We start from the raw sequence: 18,518 nt of genomic DNA, 5'->3' as shown, positions 1-18,518 counted from the left end.
TTAGCAGGGGCGTGTCCCTTGCTTGGGCTCTTTCAAAATAAGAGTTCATTCCATCGGATCGTTTAGAGCCAGCAACTGAATTTATTTTTAAAACAGTAAGTTTTGCATTGGTTACTGCCAACTCTGTTTCCAAGTCTAATTTTTCATTTTCTTGCCTCAGTTTTTCCTCTTGAGCTTCAATCAGATGTTTTATGTTCAACGCAGAGAATCTCTCCATGACCGCTACCTTTTCAGCCGCAGCTTTAATGCGAGCAGAAGAGGTGGATGAAGTCCGAGACTGCTGTGAAGATGTTTTTGAACGTGGCTTTACACTTGAAATATTAGATGCACTGTCTTCAGGACTTAGTTCATCCAGATCTGCAACAACCTGATCATCAACATTAATTTTATGTTCAGTATATGGATCTCCTGCTTCATGCAACCAAACTTTTACATTGTCCATAAATTCAGAGAATGCCATCAGCTTGGACTGAAAATACAGTTTGCCTTTTCACTTCTTCTTCTGGTAATGGCAAACTTAAGAAGGATTCATGTAAATCAGTTGCATCTTGATAGCACTTAACAAAGTTAAGAAGACAAAGTTACTTGACAAAGTTAGAAGACACTTCCGGAACATTTTCTTGTGACGACATTAATGCGGAGATTTTCTTCATACATTTTGACGCTTGTTTACACTTTAAACTTCGTTTTTCTTGACATGTTTTTATATAAAACTCCAAACCCTTTTGTGTAAATTTTATGGTTCTTTTCTCTTGTGACATCTCAGTGTCATCTTCTTTGCTCTTTACATCAGACATTTTAGCGATTCTTTGAATTATTTCACATTTAAAAGCAGCATAATCTAGGAATCCACAGATGAAGCACAAACGTGTCTCTTTGTTTAAAGAGGTTGATTCTTGTGAACAAACATTTCCATGATGGGCGTCGGCACACGTCTGGATCCAATTAGGCGTCAACTTGTCACGTCAAACTCATCTCATCAGTCTTTGCAGTGAAATAATGTCTTTAAACTCCAGTAGTTTCACAGTTTTCCTTTACGGCTTGAACAATATTGCCACGAACTAGTTTGATGAATGACTGACGTGACAATCCAGGCTTGACGCAGCAGTCGCTTGATTTCATCAAAGACGATCCAAAACCTTCTGTTTGATGATGATCCTTGAAATCCATAAATCCAGCATGTCAATTGATGACGGAATTTAGTCCTTTAAGTCCACGGGCTGGTTCCTTACTTGATCCATGGGGTGTTTTTTACTAATTCATTCATTAAGTTAATGGAACTTAAGTTCAACTTAAGTTCCATTAAGCCACTAAGGCACTGGGTTCAAGTTTCTTTAACACAGGCAAAAGAAGGTTCAAAATCCAAACGTATAAATTGTTCTTCATGATTTATTTTCACATCTTTGCAAAAAAAAAAAACAATTACAGAGATCAACTTTCCTTCTACCTCTCTTGCACTGGTAAAAACCATAGGCCCCAAACCCAAATGCCTGCTGGTCCTTTACCAGGCCCMTRCACTTATAGAAAGTGGACCAACCCACCTCACTTCCTGTTTGCTTAGAAAAATAAGAAAAAATAATAAAACAAAAGATAAATAAAATCAACAATTATTAACCTACAAATAAGTTCTGTAAATAATACAAAAAATATAAACTTAAGAATAAACTAACAAAATTCAAATGGATAAAGAAAATAAAGAATAAATGGCTCCAACAACACCGCTAGCTCCAAGCCTCCTCATCCAGTTTGCTGCTGGATCTGTGAGAGATCTCCCTGGCTGCTGGCCATTGCCCACCACAAAATCTAGAATGCATACAATTCAGTCAGGCTAAAAGGTTACTGTTATTATACATTTACAATCTGCAGTCTTACATTTTTGGTTGATTTATGTATACAGTCCACATATTTTCCTATGTTTTTATCCTTGGTTATGAAAAGGTCCTGAAATATAGCCTGTTCCTCCAATCTGAAAAATAAGCAATAAAATACACTTTATGAGGTGTTGTAGTCCAAAGGTAGTGAACATCACTAACATATACAAAGAATTGTTATACTGTACACACTTTACAATACCATGCTGCATTCTTTAAATAGTAATACTTGCAATTTCCATCCACTGAAACTAAAAGCACATCTGGGGTACAAACTTGACACTTGAAGGGATCCTTCCAAAACATTTTAACTTATGCTTTCTCTTCTTATCAGCCACCATGACTTAAGGAGATGGCATGGTCAGCAGGTGACATGAACGCAGATGTGGCTGATCTTTGGGGGTGGGGGGGACAGTGGGAGGAGAGGCAGCTGGAGAGGTGCTTCTGGGTCTTTTCTTCTTCTGAAAAGACAGAGGATGGGACAACAGGAGGAGAAACGGGAACCAGATCAAGTATCACAGTATCTTCCTGGTTCTCTGGTATCATCATTGGATGCTCCTCAGTAAGCATCCAGCTGCTCCTGACCTATGGTCTCTGTCTGTTCAAAGATCAGGTTCTCAGCTCTTTACTTCTCTTCATCTGGCTTGTAACAGCAATAAATAACATAAACAGGAGGAAAGAAATGTGCCTGTACTGATGCAAGTTCGTTTTTAATTCAAGTAAATGACCTAGCTGCAATCAGTGTATTCAGACAGGGTTCCTAAACAAAACTTTAAAGATCATCACAGCCTAGGGGCACTGATGTTTTTAGCAACCCTCCAATTTTACAAAGTGGCAACAACAACCTTGACTATAAACACTATTATGTGACTTTAGCATAGCTAATTAAGCGTATTAAGCACAGGTACAGTGTACAAGTACAATTAGCCTCCTAGAGGCTAATTTAGCTAGCTTCCACCGTATATTCTCCGGCAAAAAAAAAATGTTACAAACGTGTCTTCAACCATTCGCATCACAGTCCTACTGCCATTAAGTCCTAAAACTACCACCAATAACTTTATAACGTAACACTTTGGAGTTATTTTTGGTTTTAGAGTACAAAAACATTTTGACAGGTGCAGATTTCTACTCACCGGAGTGTAAGTGTAGCATAGGATGACGTCAACTTATTCTTCTTCTTGGGTTTTTGTGGGATCCGTCCTTATTTTTATTATTTCAATAACAAATATTAAACGTTTACAGAACAGTTTGCATGCAATCACAAAAGAAAATACATCTTAATTTTTCTTAAATTTATTTGGGGTAAATCATTGATAACATATGTAACCGGGTGGTTTTACTGGAAAACATAGTTTACATCCAGTGGTTGTAAATTCCCACCCGTTCTGGGCCCTTGAACACATCTAGGCCCCGTTCCTCACCTTCCCCACCTTTGGATTTAGTTGTTTATTTTGTTCATTAAAATAACATCCACATAAAGTAAGTCTACTGCCTGCTGCATTTGTGTCCACCGCCACATCACACCGACACAAACCAGATGAAAGAGCCCATCTTTAAACATTCAATGTGTAATTAAACAATAAAGGTGACACATTTTATGAAACAGATCACACTTTAATACATATTTGTTGTATTTAACATATTTCAGGTAAGTGAACACGTAATGAAATAGATCCTGTCCTAGAATTTTATGCAATTGATCATTACAGGTAACAAGTGATGATCATCTGAGGTAATACATTTTATGAATATTTTTTATATATTTTTTCGAATATAATTTTGGTTAAAAAATAAAAAGGGTCAAAATGGAATAAAAATATGCCTAATCTATATAGTTTAGTAGAATAATTTCACACAGATTTTGAGTTAATAGGTCACATAACATACAAGCTATTTAAGAAAACTACAAAATTTTGACTACAGAAATAGCTAAAAAATATATAAAATGTTAAAATGTAATAAAGGTGAGTGTGCCTCATCTATACGGTCTAGTAGAACAATTTCACACATATTGAGTTACTGGGGCACGATTTGGAAGCTACTGAAGAAAACATTTAATGTTAAAATGATTTAAATTATTGAACATGACTTAAAATTTTAATAGAGGATAGTGTGCCTTGTGTAACAGCATGAATGACCACTTTTTTGTATCAGTTGGTCACAAGACAAAGCATTTATTTACAGGAGTGTTCGTAAATTGAGGGTCCCGATGTGAAACTCCGAGCACTTGAGGACGGACTAGTAAAGAACAGCTGGCCGAAATTAGCGTTCATAAATCGGATCAACCTTGAGCTGAACGTCCCTTACTCCGCGGAGCGCGGGATATCCAGTATCCAACTTGAAAACAACTTCACTGAAGTCGGTAACACAATGAAAACACCGGTGTTCTGAATAGTTTGTTTTGGTCTGTGGACACCAAAAATGGCGCCGAGCGACGTCAATGTCATATGCTGTGACGTCAGCTCCAGAGCTCTATAGGCGAGAGCGGTCCATGAGGCGTCTATTCTTATGTCTATGCTACAGATACTCCACGATTAGAATCGGAAGAAATAATGTGCTGAATTGGTTTAACGAGTGATAGAGTTGATTAATGTACGTTCTTTTTTTTCTTTTTAAATATATACATATAGCTACTTTCAGTTTGAGACATTTCTCCTTTCACCCCATGTGAAGACAAAATGGCCGCGTACGTGTTGAACATATCCAGGATATTTTCTCGTGAAGTGATTTCAGCTTCATTCCAGTTTCATCGATATCGGGTATGATACGTTAGTGTTCCGTCAACATGGTCAAGATGGTTTCACTGCGGGTCAGATGGACGCGTTTCTGATGTGATTTCTGTCTCATTCAGTCCTGCCTGCAGAGGCTGCCTGCGGTGAAGCCGAACCTCCTCACACACCAGTTCACGAGTTCAGCAGCATGTTGGCAGGAGGCTGAGGTCCATGCGGCACAGACTGCGGATCGGTACAAACAAAGACCCTGGGTTTACCTGGACAGCGAAGGTACCGGTGTTACACCATATTATGCGATCACCGTATATTGTGACCGTAGGAGGCATCGTTTCATTTTAAGCAGGGGACTGGGGGAGAGTGTGTGTGAATAAACTTATTATAGTAAAATAAAACTCTAATATTCAAGTATTTATTTTGTTTTTCTGAAAGTAGAACATTATATAAAAGTCATAATATTAGTGGTCAAATGTTAATTTTGGGGTTTTTTAATGCTTTTTTTCTACATTTTTTCTTCTGCTTTTGTTCGCCCTCTCCCTCTGCAAAGCTTACGTTTTGGCGTAGCACAGTGTTAAATGCAACAGCGCCTCCTACGGTCACAGTATACGGTGACCGTATTGATCACAGAATATGGTACAACCAGCAGGGAACTCTATATTTTTGGCCTTTGCTACAGCTGTTGGCTGTACTATGCTCCATGTGTTTGGCAGAGTATGTTGAGCGGTACGGCAGCAGTGCGGTGTGGGCAGGCTACAGGAGGAACCATAAGGGAGGCATCCCGCCCCAGAAGACACGCAAGACTTGCATTGTACTATTTCTTCTCTGCAGAACTGACTTCTTTATGCTCTGCTATTTAAATAACAACTCTGTTTCTGTTTTGCAGAGAGGAGACAAGATATGTGGGAACCCCTGTCCAATTTGTAGAGATCCTAACATTATCATCAACCATCAGGTAGATGAAGGTTTGACTTGATCAAAATGTCACTTGATCAAAATGTCATGTTTTCTGTCTGTCTGTCTGTCCCTCCCTCCCTCTTGTCCCCAGTGGGGTCAGTAGGGGTTTTCTAGAGTTGCACCAACTGGTAAATACCGGAGCATCTGTGTGAAAGCAAATCTACATTTTCAGTTTGAAATAATTTTTTTTCCTTTATTTCTATTTCAAAACCCATTTTGCTGTTTTATTTTCGATTGTAATATGAAAATCCATTTTCATGTCCCAGTGTCAAAGCTTCCAGCTCAGGTTTTAGACTGAACCAGTTGTGGATACTTTAGAACAAGTTCTGTGAAATATTTCAGTTCTACATTCAGAGGCTGTTATCTTCAAAGATCAGGGAATGATTGTTATTCCAGCACAGGTTGTAGTCTGTTTTTTCTTTGCTGGATCACTTATGAAGGAGGAGTTCACGTTTTCAAATGTATTCATCTCAACTAATTCAAATGACATTCTCTGCATTCTTATTGGTTAAATATCTTTTTTTTTTTTTTTTACAATGGAAATATTAGTCCAGCATTGTTGAAGAAAATAACTTCTGTTGGAGCACAAACTGAACCAGAATAACTCCTGCTATCTTCGCTTGTAGAATGTGAAATTACTCCAGCAGTTTATCAGCCCACACACTGGAATGGTCTATGATCCCACTCTGACTGGTAATGCATCGTCTGACCTTTTAATGTAGGAAGTGTAGCAGCCATTGATTGTTCTGGTGGATCTCCTTTCCTCAGGTGTGTGTATGAAACAACAGAAAAAGCTGAATGAAGCTATCAACAAAGCAAGAGATGACGGTACGAAATTCTTTGCTTCTCTGGAACTCTGCATTAAGTTCACCAGAACCCCTGGCTCCATTTGGGCTCGCTTTTTCAAATGCATTGAATTGCTGAGAATTTAACATGTCATCTTATCTGTTACGCAGTGGAGATCAGGAGGGTGCCGATAATATCAGAAATGTTGCATTTTTTTGCTCTAGTGAAGTCACTGGTTTTCTCACAGGTTCACGACGGGATTTTTCTGTTAGACCCCAGCTCCAAATAGAACGCTTAAAAATGACAATATTTTGATATTTATATCTCCTTGGCAATATTTTTCTGTTTATAAATGGGATCAATTTTCATTTTCTTATGAAACAGTTTTATAAATAAACAGACTTGAATGAATGTTTTTCTTGGTTACAGACAGCAAAACTTCACATATCAAGTTCAGCAGTTTGCAGATTACATGAAGTAGCCTCAATCACAAAATAAAAGTCAAGTAGAAACAGTTTTCTATGCATTTATAGAAAATAGGGTTTCAATAAGTAACATTGGCTAACCCACTGTAATTAAGTTGCTTTTTTTTCTTACACAGAACTTTTTAAGCTACGTTTCTACTAAAATTTCATTAGAAAGTATAAGTTACCAAAAAATAAACTTAAACTCAGTATGTGAAAACAAAAGAAAAACGTAACCAAATATTTCTCCTTTCAGGTTTACTTCCTTTTCAGATTCCACATGTGGATTTTTCAGGAGAAGATTACTCCAACACTCATGATGCTGTTGGGCTCACATCACCTCCACCATTCCTCAGCCCTAGTGAACCCTGGTATAAATGGTACGGAGAAATAACGCCTGATGACAAGAAAGTAGATCAAGTCAAGAAGATATACAAGACTTATTTAAAACACTAGAGTTGTGAAAAATGTTTAAAATCTACCACAGATTTTAAATATCTATGGTAAAATATCTTGCATGCCCGAACATTCTACTGGAGTCCACAACTTTTAAATAAATAAAACGACAAAAATGCAAGTGGAAGATTCTTTTATTAAGTTTTGACAGGTCATAGTTAAAGATATTTAATCTTCCTGCTTATGTGAAGCAGGAGGAATGACTGATATTCCAAATGTTCCGATGTATATGATTGTAAATAATCCATAGTTGGGGTATCCCCTGGAAGTGATCATGGATTGACCTTATTGACCATGATTTCTCCAAGGGCCTCCAAAACTTCTCTCTTGTAGTCATCAAAGTCTCCCTCGATCTGATTGATGGTGCAGTCCTCCACCACCCACAGCTGGCACCGAGTCTCCGTGATGAGTCGCGCATCATGGCTCACAATGATCACAGCTGCTCACAGGATCAGAGTAATTCAGATAATCTGGAAAAAAAATGGGAAGCTTCTCTACCTTCCCCCTATTGTCCTGCTCCATCAGAAACAACCAAACAGAGCCTGTTGGAGGGTGTTGGTGCTGTCAAACACACTCATGTATGCGCTGCCCCCACCCTTCCCCTTGCTCTCTGCTACACCACAGCTGGTTCACCACAGCAGAGGCTGCCATGGATGCTCAGGCTAGTTAGCATGGCCAATTCAGCAGATAAACGGTTTTCCTGGAACAGTAAATTGTTTTTATGCCAAAAGCACATTTAGTGCAATAGGTTGATCGACAGTGCTAAAACCCCCTCGTGGCTCTGATCGGTTCTTTTTAACCAATCAGATGGCAATAGTGGCTCAGGAAGGAGGAGCTTGATTTTTTCCCCCACAGATTATCTTAACCAATCAGAACCAGCATTAATCAGCTAGCCACGCTATCAGAAAGGATTGTTTATTTTGATGCAGCCTGCGTTTGACTTTGAATGAATGTTTCCTTTTTAACTTGACATTATTTGATATAGGCAGTGTTGAGATTTATTTGACTCATGTATAATTTACTGTTAAATATTATTTTACTGATTGCCGGTTTTTCAGTTGTCCTTTTGACTGAATAACTCCTGTATTGTGCCTGCATGTATTTTGCATGTTTTATGCCTAAATTAGGTGAATTTATTGCCAGATAATTTTTTTTATTTTGTCAGATCACATAGTAGCATTTATATCTAAAGCAAAAAATTAACAGTAATTCCAGGTGATTGGCAAAGATCACTGATCAGCAGAGATCGGCCTCATTGGTGATCTGTATCGAAATCGACAGCAAAAAACCTGATCGGAGCATCCCTACTTAACAGATATGTCAGACGTCTTAAGAATATGTTGATTTGTATGCACTCAGCCTGGTTTGGGTTCCTGCTCTATGAATTCTGCATCAATGTGGCACAGCATAAGCTAATGCTGCTCTCATGCAGAGACTCCTTACTTTCCCAGGTCCTCACAGCTTTTAAAATAAAAAAATAATTTTACTCACCTCCTTTGTATTCATTGATGGCCTCTGATAAGGCGTCTATTGACTCAATGTCCAAATTATTAGTAGGTTCATCCTAAAAAAAATAAAAACAATATTTGACTTCGTTCAGAACTACAACCAAAAAAAAAAATCCAAACTCAGTTGTGAACACCATCAGTTCAGCTGGTGAGGCTAAGGATGTCTTTGGGACATCAAGTAAAAATGCAAAATGTCCCAAAATAAAGGCAAGTTTCTACCACTGACTACAGCCCCTTCCACATCATCCTAAGTGATCTGCTGAGGTCGGGGGTCACATGCAGGGTTTTCCCCAGAAAACCTGCTGACTCTGGTAGGGCGCTCCACCGGGGTTTTGTGTTAAAAGTTGGCAAGAAATTGAAAATATGACAATTGTTTATTAGATGACATTTACAATACGTTAACTACAAAGTCTTAAAAATGCAAAGAAAACATGCAATTAAAATGAATATTTTTTGTACATCAGTTAATTCTTAATTATAAAATTCAAGTATTTGTTATGTTAAGTTTCCAGTGTTTTCCTAAATGCTGCTATTTTGTTTAGGAATATCTCCTAATTGGTGTAGTGTTTTGATTCTCTGGTCATGATTGGCTGTTAGTTATCCAAGTAAATGCAATATTTGCAAGCAATACTCTGACTGGATGAAAAGAATAGGTGTGAGATCGGCTGGAGGTGTGATTCAAATGATCATACGCTTTATGAAGTTACATAACACACAATAAATACACTAGTGGTGGGGCAGGACACCCAGGACTGAACTTTGTGTGGATTTTCTGTTATCATAATATAATAAAGTTTTACAGGTTCAAGTCTCCGCCAGCTACATTTTATGCACCCTCACTGTATAAATATCCTTATTAAGTGTATTGGAAGCAAAGTGAATTTGGCTCATAATACCGTCTGAGTGGAATTTCATCTAATAACTCAGTAGATTCTCATGATTCTCACTTTAAGTTCTCCTCTCATCACTGCTTGAACTAGGCCACATGTTAATGATACTTTGATGACTAGACAGGAAGCAGCTCTTACCAAGATAAGCACATCTGGCTGACGACAAGCCAACTCTGAAAACACAACTCTGGCTTTCTGGCCGCCTGTTGGGGAGAAATGCAGAGGGGATTAAAATTGGTTCCTTTGAAACAAATGGCCATGTGGCAGCTGCTTAGGTCCATACCAGAGAGTTTGGAGATCTGAATGGTGTGTGCATGACTTTCAAGGCCAAAGCGTCCCAGGCACTTCCTGCTATCCTGGTAGGGCAGGTTGAAGTTTCTCATTAGGTACTCTGTTGCTGTCTCCTCCATGTTCAGTTGATCAGCATACTGCTGATTAAAGAAGCCCACTTTCTGTTGGAAGGGGTCAGCAGGTGGGACACAAGCAAGGACATTAACACCAACAACAACATTTATACTTCAGGACATTTAAAATAAGCTGAGAACAATACATCAAATAAATATTCTTTTATCTGCCTCACTACACCAAGCTTTAACTGACAGCTCCAGGGTTACTGCTTAAAATTCCAGTTTAGGGATTTATTTTTCTTGCAGCTTGCATGTTGTTGACTAGAAATGTCCTCTTTTTTCAGAGTTAACTTGGTTCTTTCCACAGAGCAAAACATGTGCGTTAACTCATAGTGGACTGGTGTCTGGTGACCAGGGACCTTTGACCTGTGAACAAGGTTCCTTCCTCTCGCCTACCAGCTTAAATGTGCATATTGGCCCGGTCCCAATACTTACAGTGCACCCCTACAGCGCTCTATGAAGCATGCACTCAATTAAAGTGAACATAAGAGTTTGAATGTGCAGATTACATCCAAACATTTTAGAATTGAAACAGTACACCTCTGCGTTGCAACTTCAACATCCAGAATGGTGGGCTGGTCACAGTTTAGGCATTTTGTTATGACTACACAGATTACAGAGCAAAATTCAATGTTTTCACACATGTTGGGTGAAACAAAAAATAGTTCAATATTTTACATTTGAAAACTTTATTTTTTATTTTTTTGTTTGGGACAAACACAGCTTACAAGTCATCATACAATAAAAAGTTGCCATCTTGAAAATATGGCAGCTTTTGTATGGTGATTTGTCAAAATATGCACATCAAAATGTACTAACATTCAATTTAACAGTTTTAAAGGCAATTCCTCCTGCGATTTAATTAAAGACCTGATTACACATTCAGTTGTTACCAAAAAAAAGCCATTTATTTTATGCAGCTAAAAGTTAAATATAAAGTGAAGTTAATGTGCTAACAAAGATCAAGTTAAGGACAAACATACAGCACATATTAAATAGAAAAAAAGCCTGATTTTGAAAAATAAAAAGACTAAAAAAGAATGAAACTAAAATGTCCTTCTTTAAAAGAAAAGGACATCAAGTCTGTCCCCTCTACCCTGAGAAGAAAACAATTGTTTAAAATTCATGATGATATCTCTAAAGAAAATAAGAACCAAAAGCCTTTCCACCAAAAAATGTAATTAATTTCATAATTATGTATGAAGTTTTCCCTGTAATAACTTTCCGCAAAAAAAAAAAAAAAAATCAAGATAAATATCAATTTCTGTGTGTTTTGTGAATAAGATTTTGAGACATCTTTTTTCAGATGCAACTTCATTAATGTTTTTAGAAAATTTTTTAAAACTGGATCTTGTACAAGAAATCTATTCTGTTTTTAAGTTTTAATATTATAAAATTTGGTCTTCTAACGGGATGAAAAGGTAAATTATGATATCAATGATTTAATCCTCTAGCTAACTTTTATTCACAAATACTGCTTTCTAAAATTCACCTAAATTTTTTATATTTTCAAAGTGAAATAATTTTATTTAGGAAAGTGCTTAAATGCTACAACAATACAAAAGCCCAATCTTTATTTTAATAGCTTCATTGAAGCTTTGAAATTCGTCTACCATTTGAAACATTTTCTGTTGACTTTCCTCACAGTTGATAACTTATTTTTTATCCCTTCTTTTTTCTGCTCAGTTTATCATGTCAAATTTGTTTTTGTTACTAATGTGTGCCTTGTCATACTATTTTCTTGAATTTTTAATAATGACCAAATTGCCATGTAATTGCTTGTAATTGAAAACGTCACATGCAGGAATGAATTGTGGGTAACCCACTTTGCCGAAGTCCGCCTAGATGCGGGCTTAACAAATGTGTGGAAATAGGACCCAAAARGGGGGGGGGGGGGAAAGGCTGGATGGAGAGAATGTGGGACACACTGCGCACTCAAACCTTTCAACATGAGTGCATTTGAAGGACCTTCATGTTGGGCAGAACAAGGGTGGAAGTGCGAGTATTGGGACCGGGCCTTTATGTGTTTGCATTTATGTTACTTACCAAGCGGTGATTCTTCCTCATTTCACCCTTAATCTGTAAAAGAAAAAATCTTCTGTTATATAGGAGTATAATTTAAAAGAGGAATTTCATGTATGTGGTCTTACAGGATTTAATTTTCCTGTGAGCAGCAGTAGCAGAGTACTCTTCCCAACACCATTGGGTCCCACGATGCAAACTAATGGAGAATTGTGGGGAAAAGTAAATAACAGAAGAAAAGCTGATAATTCATACAAAGTTCCCAGTCTTTATAATGCTCAATGAAGACATAATTAGCACCGATATCTAAATATGTGTATTAACCATCTACTGTAGGATTTGGATACTCACTCCTGGAGTCCATGTCAATGCCAAAGTCCACGTTTTTGAAGAGAGCCTTCTGACCCTCGTAGCCAAAGTCAACACCTGTATACAGTACAAACTAGTCACACAAATATCAACAGACATGACATGTAAGTACACATAAATAAACTTATTCTGTATGTATGTTTAAATTCCTGACAGAAGGTTTGTAGATTTATGATTTTTTTTGTTACTCTGCTGATTAAACCTTAATCCAGCACAAGGTTTCAAAAATATTTAGCATAAAATAATATTCTTAAGATGTCCACAAAAAGCTAATATAAAGTCCTACTAGACCTAGTTAAGGTTGATTGTTTTTGAAAGGTCATGTTTTTATGTTTTAAAAAAATACAATGGTTTCAAAACCCTTACAATTTTGTGTCTTTCCACTAGGGGGCATGCTGCTTTAATCTAACTCTAGTAGAAGGTCCAGTTTGTTTGGAGAGGTGTGAATGTGTAATCGAACTCCAATGCAGACCAAAAAAGCAAACTCTGGTCCGCCTTCAAATCTCAGCCTGGGTTCAGTTGAAGTGAACTCTGCCACGGTTCAAATGCATATGAGGATGCAAGCGGACCGGGAGTAGACTACAGTGCAGCATAGACATAATAAAATACTAGACCCCTCATTTTGTATATTTATATAAATATGTATGAACGGCTGTGTTCTTTGTAAAATGCTCATCATACATTTTTCTGCTCTGTCTTTTGAAGGAGGACGACGCACTTTCTCTGTCTCCCTGCCCTCCCTATCTTCCCTGCTCAACGTCTGTGTCCTGAATTTTTAGAGTCTTCTTTGTAGCTTCCGAAGTTGCAAATTATGGATCTGGTCAGCTGGTCTCTCAACGTAATTGATTAAAAAAAAATTCCACTGGGAAACCGGGTAAAGGGAGTCCTGACAGTGTCCTCGTGTCCTGACAGAACATTCTTCGCTGGGTACACGATGGATTCTGGATGGAAGTGGAAGACAGTTTGTCTGACGACACTGTCAGTCGAGGATGTTGAAGATGTGTACATGATTGATAACAGGTTTTCTGCTTATCGGAGTTGGCGGCTACCTGGCTTATTGGAAATTTTGGAAGAACCGTACCCAAGGCTGCCGGGTACGGTTGATGGGATCTGCAGAGTGATCAACACTCAGACTGAGAGGATACAGGAGCCTCAGCTCAGTCTATGGCTCACCATAGACTGGGTGCAATCCCGGAACAGGACCGTGGCCGGACAGCAGATTTCGGACTCAGAATGGGTATGGTGTGACCTTAGGGAACGTTGTTCGCTCAGATCAGGCGAGAGACCCTAAAATTTGGCTGTTTGGATTTGCCATTGAGAAGCACCAGCGAGATTCTTTCAAAGTAAACTGATGTCAGTCTGACCTAAACAAATTTCTGCTATTGGAATCTGGCTTCCTGGGCTGGCCTTCGCTGGCCAGCTATCCTCCCCTGGTTGTTATGTCTAAAGGAGGCTCTGTTCTGCTGCCCCTCCCCTCCCTGAGAACATCTGTGGACCCTGAACTGATAAGCTGGGGGTGAACTCTGACATCATACTCACAGACAATCACATGCTTCAGTTAGGGTTCATGGTCTGACACACACATAACTCACATGAGACTCATATGCACATCACACCTCCTCCTCGTACCCAGCTTGTTTTGTCTATTTGTGTTTATATGTGCTTATGTGCCGAGGTTTTTTTCTGCATCTCAAACTGCCCTGCAAAAAGCAGAGTTTGAGACAGGCTGTGTTTTTTCCCTCTCCTTACCTGATGTTTTCCTTGTTTTTTCTATTTGATCTGCAAGGCGGCGCCTGTCGGGCTGCAAGGCCTCAGTCAACTATCCCCCCTCTCTCACTCCCCCCCTGTTGTTGTGTAATAGATGGTTGTACTGGAACTGCAATTTTGTTGTCTTTCTGACAATGACAATAAAATTCTTCTGATCCTTATACATCAATATTGGAATCTTCTATTCCTATTATATTCTGTTTTCCCCACTAGGAATATTTAAATATGCTGAACCATCTATCAATACAATTCAAAAATACTTTAAAAATAAATGTTCTTGTACATATAACTTTGATAGCTGTCTGAATAAGGTTTCCAGTAAAAAAATAATAAGAAGTAGTGTGCTGTGTTCTTATTAATAACAATGTCAGACATTATATTGATTTTAATCAATATTACTTTAGCAGTATAAATGTAATAGTGTCTTCTTTTAATTAAAAGAAATTGGACCCGATTGATCATTTCGATTAAAATTTGTATGTTCAGGGTTTCCCCCAGTGTATTATAAGCCTGGCGGCCCGCCATGCTTTACTAGCCCCGCCGCCAGGCTAAGCGTTGCTTCTTTACGTTTCTAGGAAAAAAAACATTAGGTTTTAAAACCGGGCTGCAAGCGTCTCTTTTGCTCTTAGCATTTCACTAGCAGAGCAGATTTATTCCTAAAGGATAGGTTTATAATAGATAGTTTTATAGTTTATGCATTTAAACCCGACAGCGTGCGGACCAATCACACAGCTGGCGCCTCTGCGCTTTACCTCAGCGCGGATCGAGCGCGCCTCCTTTCACTCAAACTGGACACAGGCTGACCTGTATGGATATTTACATCAACTTATTGTGAGGAATTATGATCCTTTGGAGAACTCTAGGTAAGAGTTTAAAACCCGCAGCGTTAGCTCCGGTTGCGCAGCTCCATGTGAACCGCAAGAATAAGTTGTAGCAAATTCAGAGGTGCGCGTTGTGGAGTGGTGAGAATGATTTATCTTTGTGAACGAACAATTATATGCGGTGTTTACATCTCAACAAGCTGCCCAGCGTGTGGTTCCGTCTTCCCTGTAAAGTTTATGTCTGTGGGCCCGGTTGGCCAGAACGCTTGTGGATAATGAGCAGCGCTAACCTCATCATGCAGGTTCAGCCCGGTGAGGAGCTTTCGCACTCTCTTCGGAGTCATGCATCACACTGATTTTATATTATTTTATTATTATTTTTAGTATTATTTTTCTGGCTACACGATGCATAAAACCATATCAAATGCGTTGTCTACTTGGAGTTAATACGCGCGGGCACACGGAGATCTGAGAAACTCGTCCCATAAACTTGACCAACCAAAATAGTTTCTGTGACGATTAAAAACTCAACAGACATGAAATGGAAGAGCTACTAAAGCCACATTAGCAGCATTAAATTAAATCTCCCGTTTGTTGCGCATCTCTGCGCAGTGCAGCAGCTTACCTCATCATGCAGGGCTGGTCCAAGGCTGTTTGAGGCCTGGAGCAGAATTTGACTTGGGGCCCCTCTTGCTGCTAAAAATATCAGCACCTCTAACAGCTTCTGTGTTCGATTTAGTGGCCAGACTAAAAAGCAATAAGTTATAATCGCAGCTTACCAATTTATATTTGTAAATTCAAAGATTAAACTCACAGCATCAGATTGTTGCTATGGTAACAAAACAATCTAACTATGAATATTGTTCTTTGAAGTTTTACAAAGAAAACTTGTCAGCTCCTTAAAATCTTGTATTTAAATGTTAAACAATTTAAAATAATTTAATTTATGTATGCCTAAACAATTGAATAACATTTAACAGCATTGATAATCTCAATAAACAAGTGTTACATTTATGTATCTGTGGTCTGTTTTAAAATATTAGCGTTTATGGGGCCCCTGAAGCCCTGGGGGCCTGATGGAGCCGCTGACTTAATTTGGATTAAACAGAAGTGCAAATCTGTTGTTTTTAGACTAGTTGTGGGTTTAAATAGCATGTCACTTGGAGATCTTTTCCCGTAACATATAATTACACAGTAATACTTTTACATTTCCTGTCAACTTAGTATCTTTTAATACAAAAACACGGTGGACCGCCTCGACGCCCCGACCACCGGGCTTAGCAAGTTTTCTGGGGGAAACCCTGATGTTGATATCATGAAATCATTGTATTTTTTTGTAAAGGATATAGCCCTTTGATATTCTCCTAGCAGCTCATGATTAGTACAATAACTTCATGTTTGCTGGATACACATCTGTATTTTATCCAAACTGCAGACTCCAGCTGGATGTGGAGAAGTGTGCGGGTCACAGCAGATCTTACTGTGGAGGCCCAGGATGGGTGGCGAGAGTGGAGGAGGGTTGGGGAAGGTGAACTTCACAGTGTACTCCTTTGGCCTCTTGAGCAGCTCTGGAGCCTCCAGGCTCTCCTCCTCCTGAGGTCCCTTCTTTTTGCCCTTTTGCTGCTTCCTGGTCAGGGCCTCCTTAGTCTGTTTCTCCTGAAACATTGAAATCACTCTGAATGAGCGTGGTTAACAATAATCACCCAAATGTTGTCAACTTAGCCACTTTGTCAATATATTTATCAATGCTTCAGACAGATTTAAAACGTATCAGCCAAAATCGTTATCAACAGGTCAGACAATACTATCACGGGTAGTGACCTGAGAAAAACCTTTAGTAAGTACATTTGGTTAAGCTATCTTGTGTTCCTCCATTGCGTTATATTGCAATGCACTAACTGTTTACTGTGTGGTGAGGAAATCACTGGAGATTCAAATTTGTTGTCATTTGCACCACACCTACAGACGTGATTTTGTGTTACAGTGTGGGAAGACAGCCATACTCACAGCCTGCTTGGTGGACTTGCCTCCAGCCTTCAGCTCTTTGAGTTTCTTCTCCTGTTTGTCATACTGCTTCTGCAGCTCCTTCTGCTTCTGCACGTACATTTTCTTGAAGGTCACTTAAAACACAGAGGGAATCAAATATTTGAGGGACGTATTCTTTGCCAGGTGTTCATTTAATGAAATTTACTCAACACCCCTACCAACAACCTTCTCTGGTTTTCCAAACATTTTGTCCATTTCTGTATGTTATCACCAGAGTACTGCAGTCCTACAGCAGCTCTTTCTCTTCTAGAACATCAGTTTATCACAGCATTCAATGACAATGAAGGAGCAGCACTAAAATGTTCCAGCACTGTACAAACTACTCAGTACATTCAGGAGCTTTCAGATAAAAACAAGAAACTAATATAGCAGAAAGCTTGCGTGATACTTACAATAGTTTCCTCTATAATAGTAGAGTTTTTGGTTGTCTAGGTGGATGATATCAGTACACACATCGTCGAGAAAACTTTGGTCATGGGACACGATGAGGAGAGTCTTCTTCCAGCTTTGAAGGTAGCTGTAAGTTGATTTGCAGGGGAAAAAATCTAAAGTTTTCATACCATTCAGAGCACAAAAAGTCATAGAAAAAAACATTATGACAGTGGGAAGCTAATCAGAACTAAATATGCAAAACATTTTTGCATATTTATCTACTGTATAACAGTAGATCAGTTATACAGAAATTTTTTTTGCCCTATTTCCTCAGAGGAAATTTTGATTTATTGTGTTGTTAGGATTTAAATCTAAATTAATAATCCCCAAACAGCAAGCGGCAAGCAAAAATATAAACACCGTCTGAGCTTCTGACATTTAATGACTGAGCAATTTAAAGTTGTTTTACATGTTTGACCCACCAAAAATGTACAGGCAGAGGTCCAATGGAATGGTCCAAATTAATTAAATGACCTAGTCAAAGTACAAAAATATACTGATTTGAGAACCTGTGACAGCACTTCAACAGAGATGTTCAGTCACTTATTCAATCAAGTATACACACCAGGGGGCGTCATTTAAAGGCACATCACACTCCAGATGTTTTGGGGGACAAAAACAAGAAAAGATAGAGAGCTTTCCATTTTTTCTCCCAAAAGTATAGAGTGTGTGTGGAAGACCGACTCCCTAGTAGGGAGTCGGTCTTCCATTTGAGTGCATATTCCCTATTCTTCCACGTCACTGCTATGACATAAAAAAACTCTAAAAATTAGTGCTTGTTGAAGGGGTATGAAGATTTTTGCTTCCTGTCGATAGTCTGAGTGTTATTATCTGATATGAATGAAAGCTTCAGTACTTGTTCAGCCAGATGACAGCGTTCAGGTCCAGGTGGTTGGTGGGCTCATCCAGCATCAGCAGGGTGGGCTCCATGAAAAGGGCTCTGCACGCACGCACACACACACACACACGCACACACACACACACACACACACACAC

The 18,518-nt window shown here is 38.7% G+C and overlaps 2 protein-coding genes and 1 long non-coding RNA gene across 6 annotated transcripts in view; 2 read left to right on the top strand and 1 right to left on the bottom strand.

Annotated features, from left to right (window-relative positions):
* Positions 1–4,330: 4,330 nt before the first annotated feature.
* Positions 4,331–7,381, top strand: mrps18b (mitochondrial ribosomal protein S18B). The gene is made up of 7 exons (XM_008421190.2): positions 4,331–4,630; positions 4,723–4,873; positions 5,311–5,408; positions 5,484–5,552; positions 6,181–6,247; positions 6,323–6,382; positions 7,061–7,381. The coding sequence occupies exons 1-7, from the start codon at positions 4,550–4,552 to the stop codon at positions 7,258–7,260; spliced, it is 726 nt and encodes a 241-aa protein (XP_008419412.1). The 5' UTR covers positions 4,331–4,549; the 3' UTR covers positions 7,261–7,381.
* The window catches only part of abcf1 (ATP-binding cassette, sub-family F (GCN20), member 1), a 32,045-nt gene continuing 20,903 nt past the window's right edge, over positions 7,377–18,518 (bottom strand). For 3 of the 4 annotated variants that reach the window (XM_008421191.2, XM_008421192.2, XM_008421193.2), the window contains 11 exons: positions 18,379–18,462; positions 17,483–17,607; positions 17,052–17,164; positions 16,526–16,700; positions 12,439–12,513; positions 12,216–12,286; positions 12,112–12,144; positions 9,942–10,110; positions 9,797–9,861; positions 8,752–8,824; positions 7,377–7,699 (listed from right to left, as the gene is read on the bottom strand). In XM_008421191.2, coding sequence (XP_008419413.1) covers positions 7,533–7,699; positions 8,752–8,824; positions 9,797–9,861; positions 9,942–10,110; positions 12,112–12,144; positions 12,216–12,286; positions 12,439–12,513; positions 16,526–16,700; positions 17,052–17,164; positions 17,483–17,607; positions 18,379–18,462 — 1,150 coding nt within the window. In that variant the 3' untranslated portion in view covers positions 7,377–7,532. Of the gene's footprint in view, positions 7,731–8,751; positions 8,825–9,796; positions 9,862–9,941; positions 10,111–12,111; positions 12,145–12,215; positions 12,287–12,438; positions 12,514–16,525; positions 16,701–17,051; positions 17,165–17,482; positions 17,608–18,378; positions 18,463–18,518 lie in introns of all 4 variants that reach the window. The other variant, XM_008421194.2, reaches the window with a different exon arrangement.
* Positions 12,472–14,392, top strand: LOC108166729 (uncharacterized). The gene is made up of 2 exons (XR_001777087.1): positions 12,472–12,560; positions 13,162–14,392. It is a non-coding gene; the product is annotated as an uncharacterized LOC108166729 (long non-coding RNA).

This window comes from Poecilia reticulata, linkage group LG11 (genome assembly GCF_000633615.1).
Source record: "Poecilia reticulata strain Guanapo linkage group LG11, Guppy_female_1.0+MT, whole genome shotgun sequence".
Classification (NCBI taxonomy): Eukaryota; Metazoa; Chordata; class Actinopteri; order Cyprinodontiformes; family Poeciliidae; genus Poecilia; species Poecilia reticulata.
Note: the sequence above shows the minus strand (reverse complement) of the source record. Positions and strands in the feature narration are given on the sequence as shown.

Excerpts from the sequence above, each read along its gene's own strand:
- mrps18b (XM_008421190.2), top strand. The coding sequence starts at position 4,550 with ATGGCCGCGTACGTGTTGAACATATCCAGGATATTTTCTCGTGAAGTG. Across the intron at positions 4,874-5,310 it reads GGTTTACCTGGACAGCGAAG|AGTATGTTGAGCGGTACGGC; the intron begins GTACCGGTGTTA and ends TGTGTTTGGCAG. Across the intron at positions 5,553-6,180 it reads ACATTATCATCAACCATCAG|AATGTGAAATTACTCCAGCA; the intron begins GTAGATGAAGGT and ends CTTCGCTTGTAG.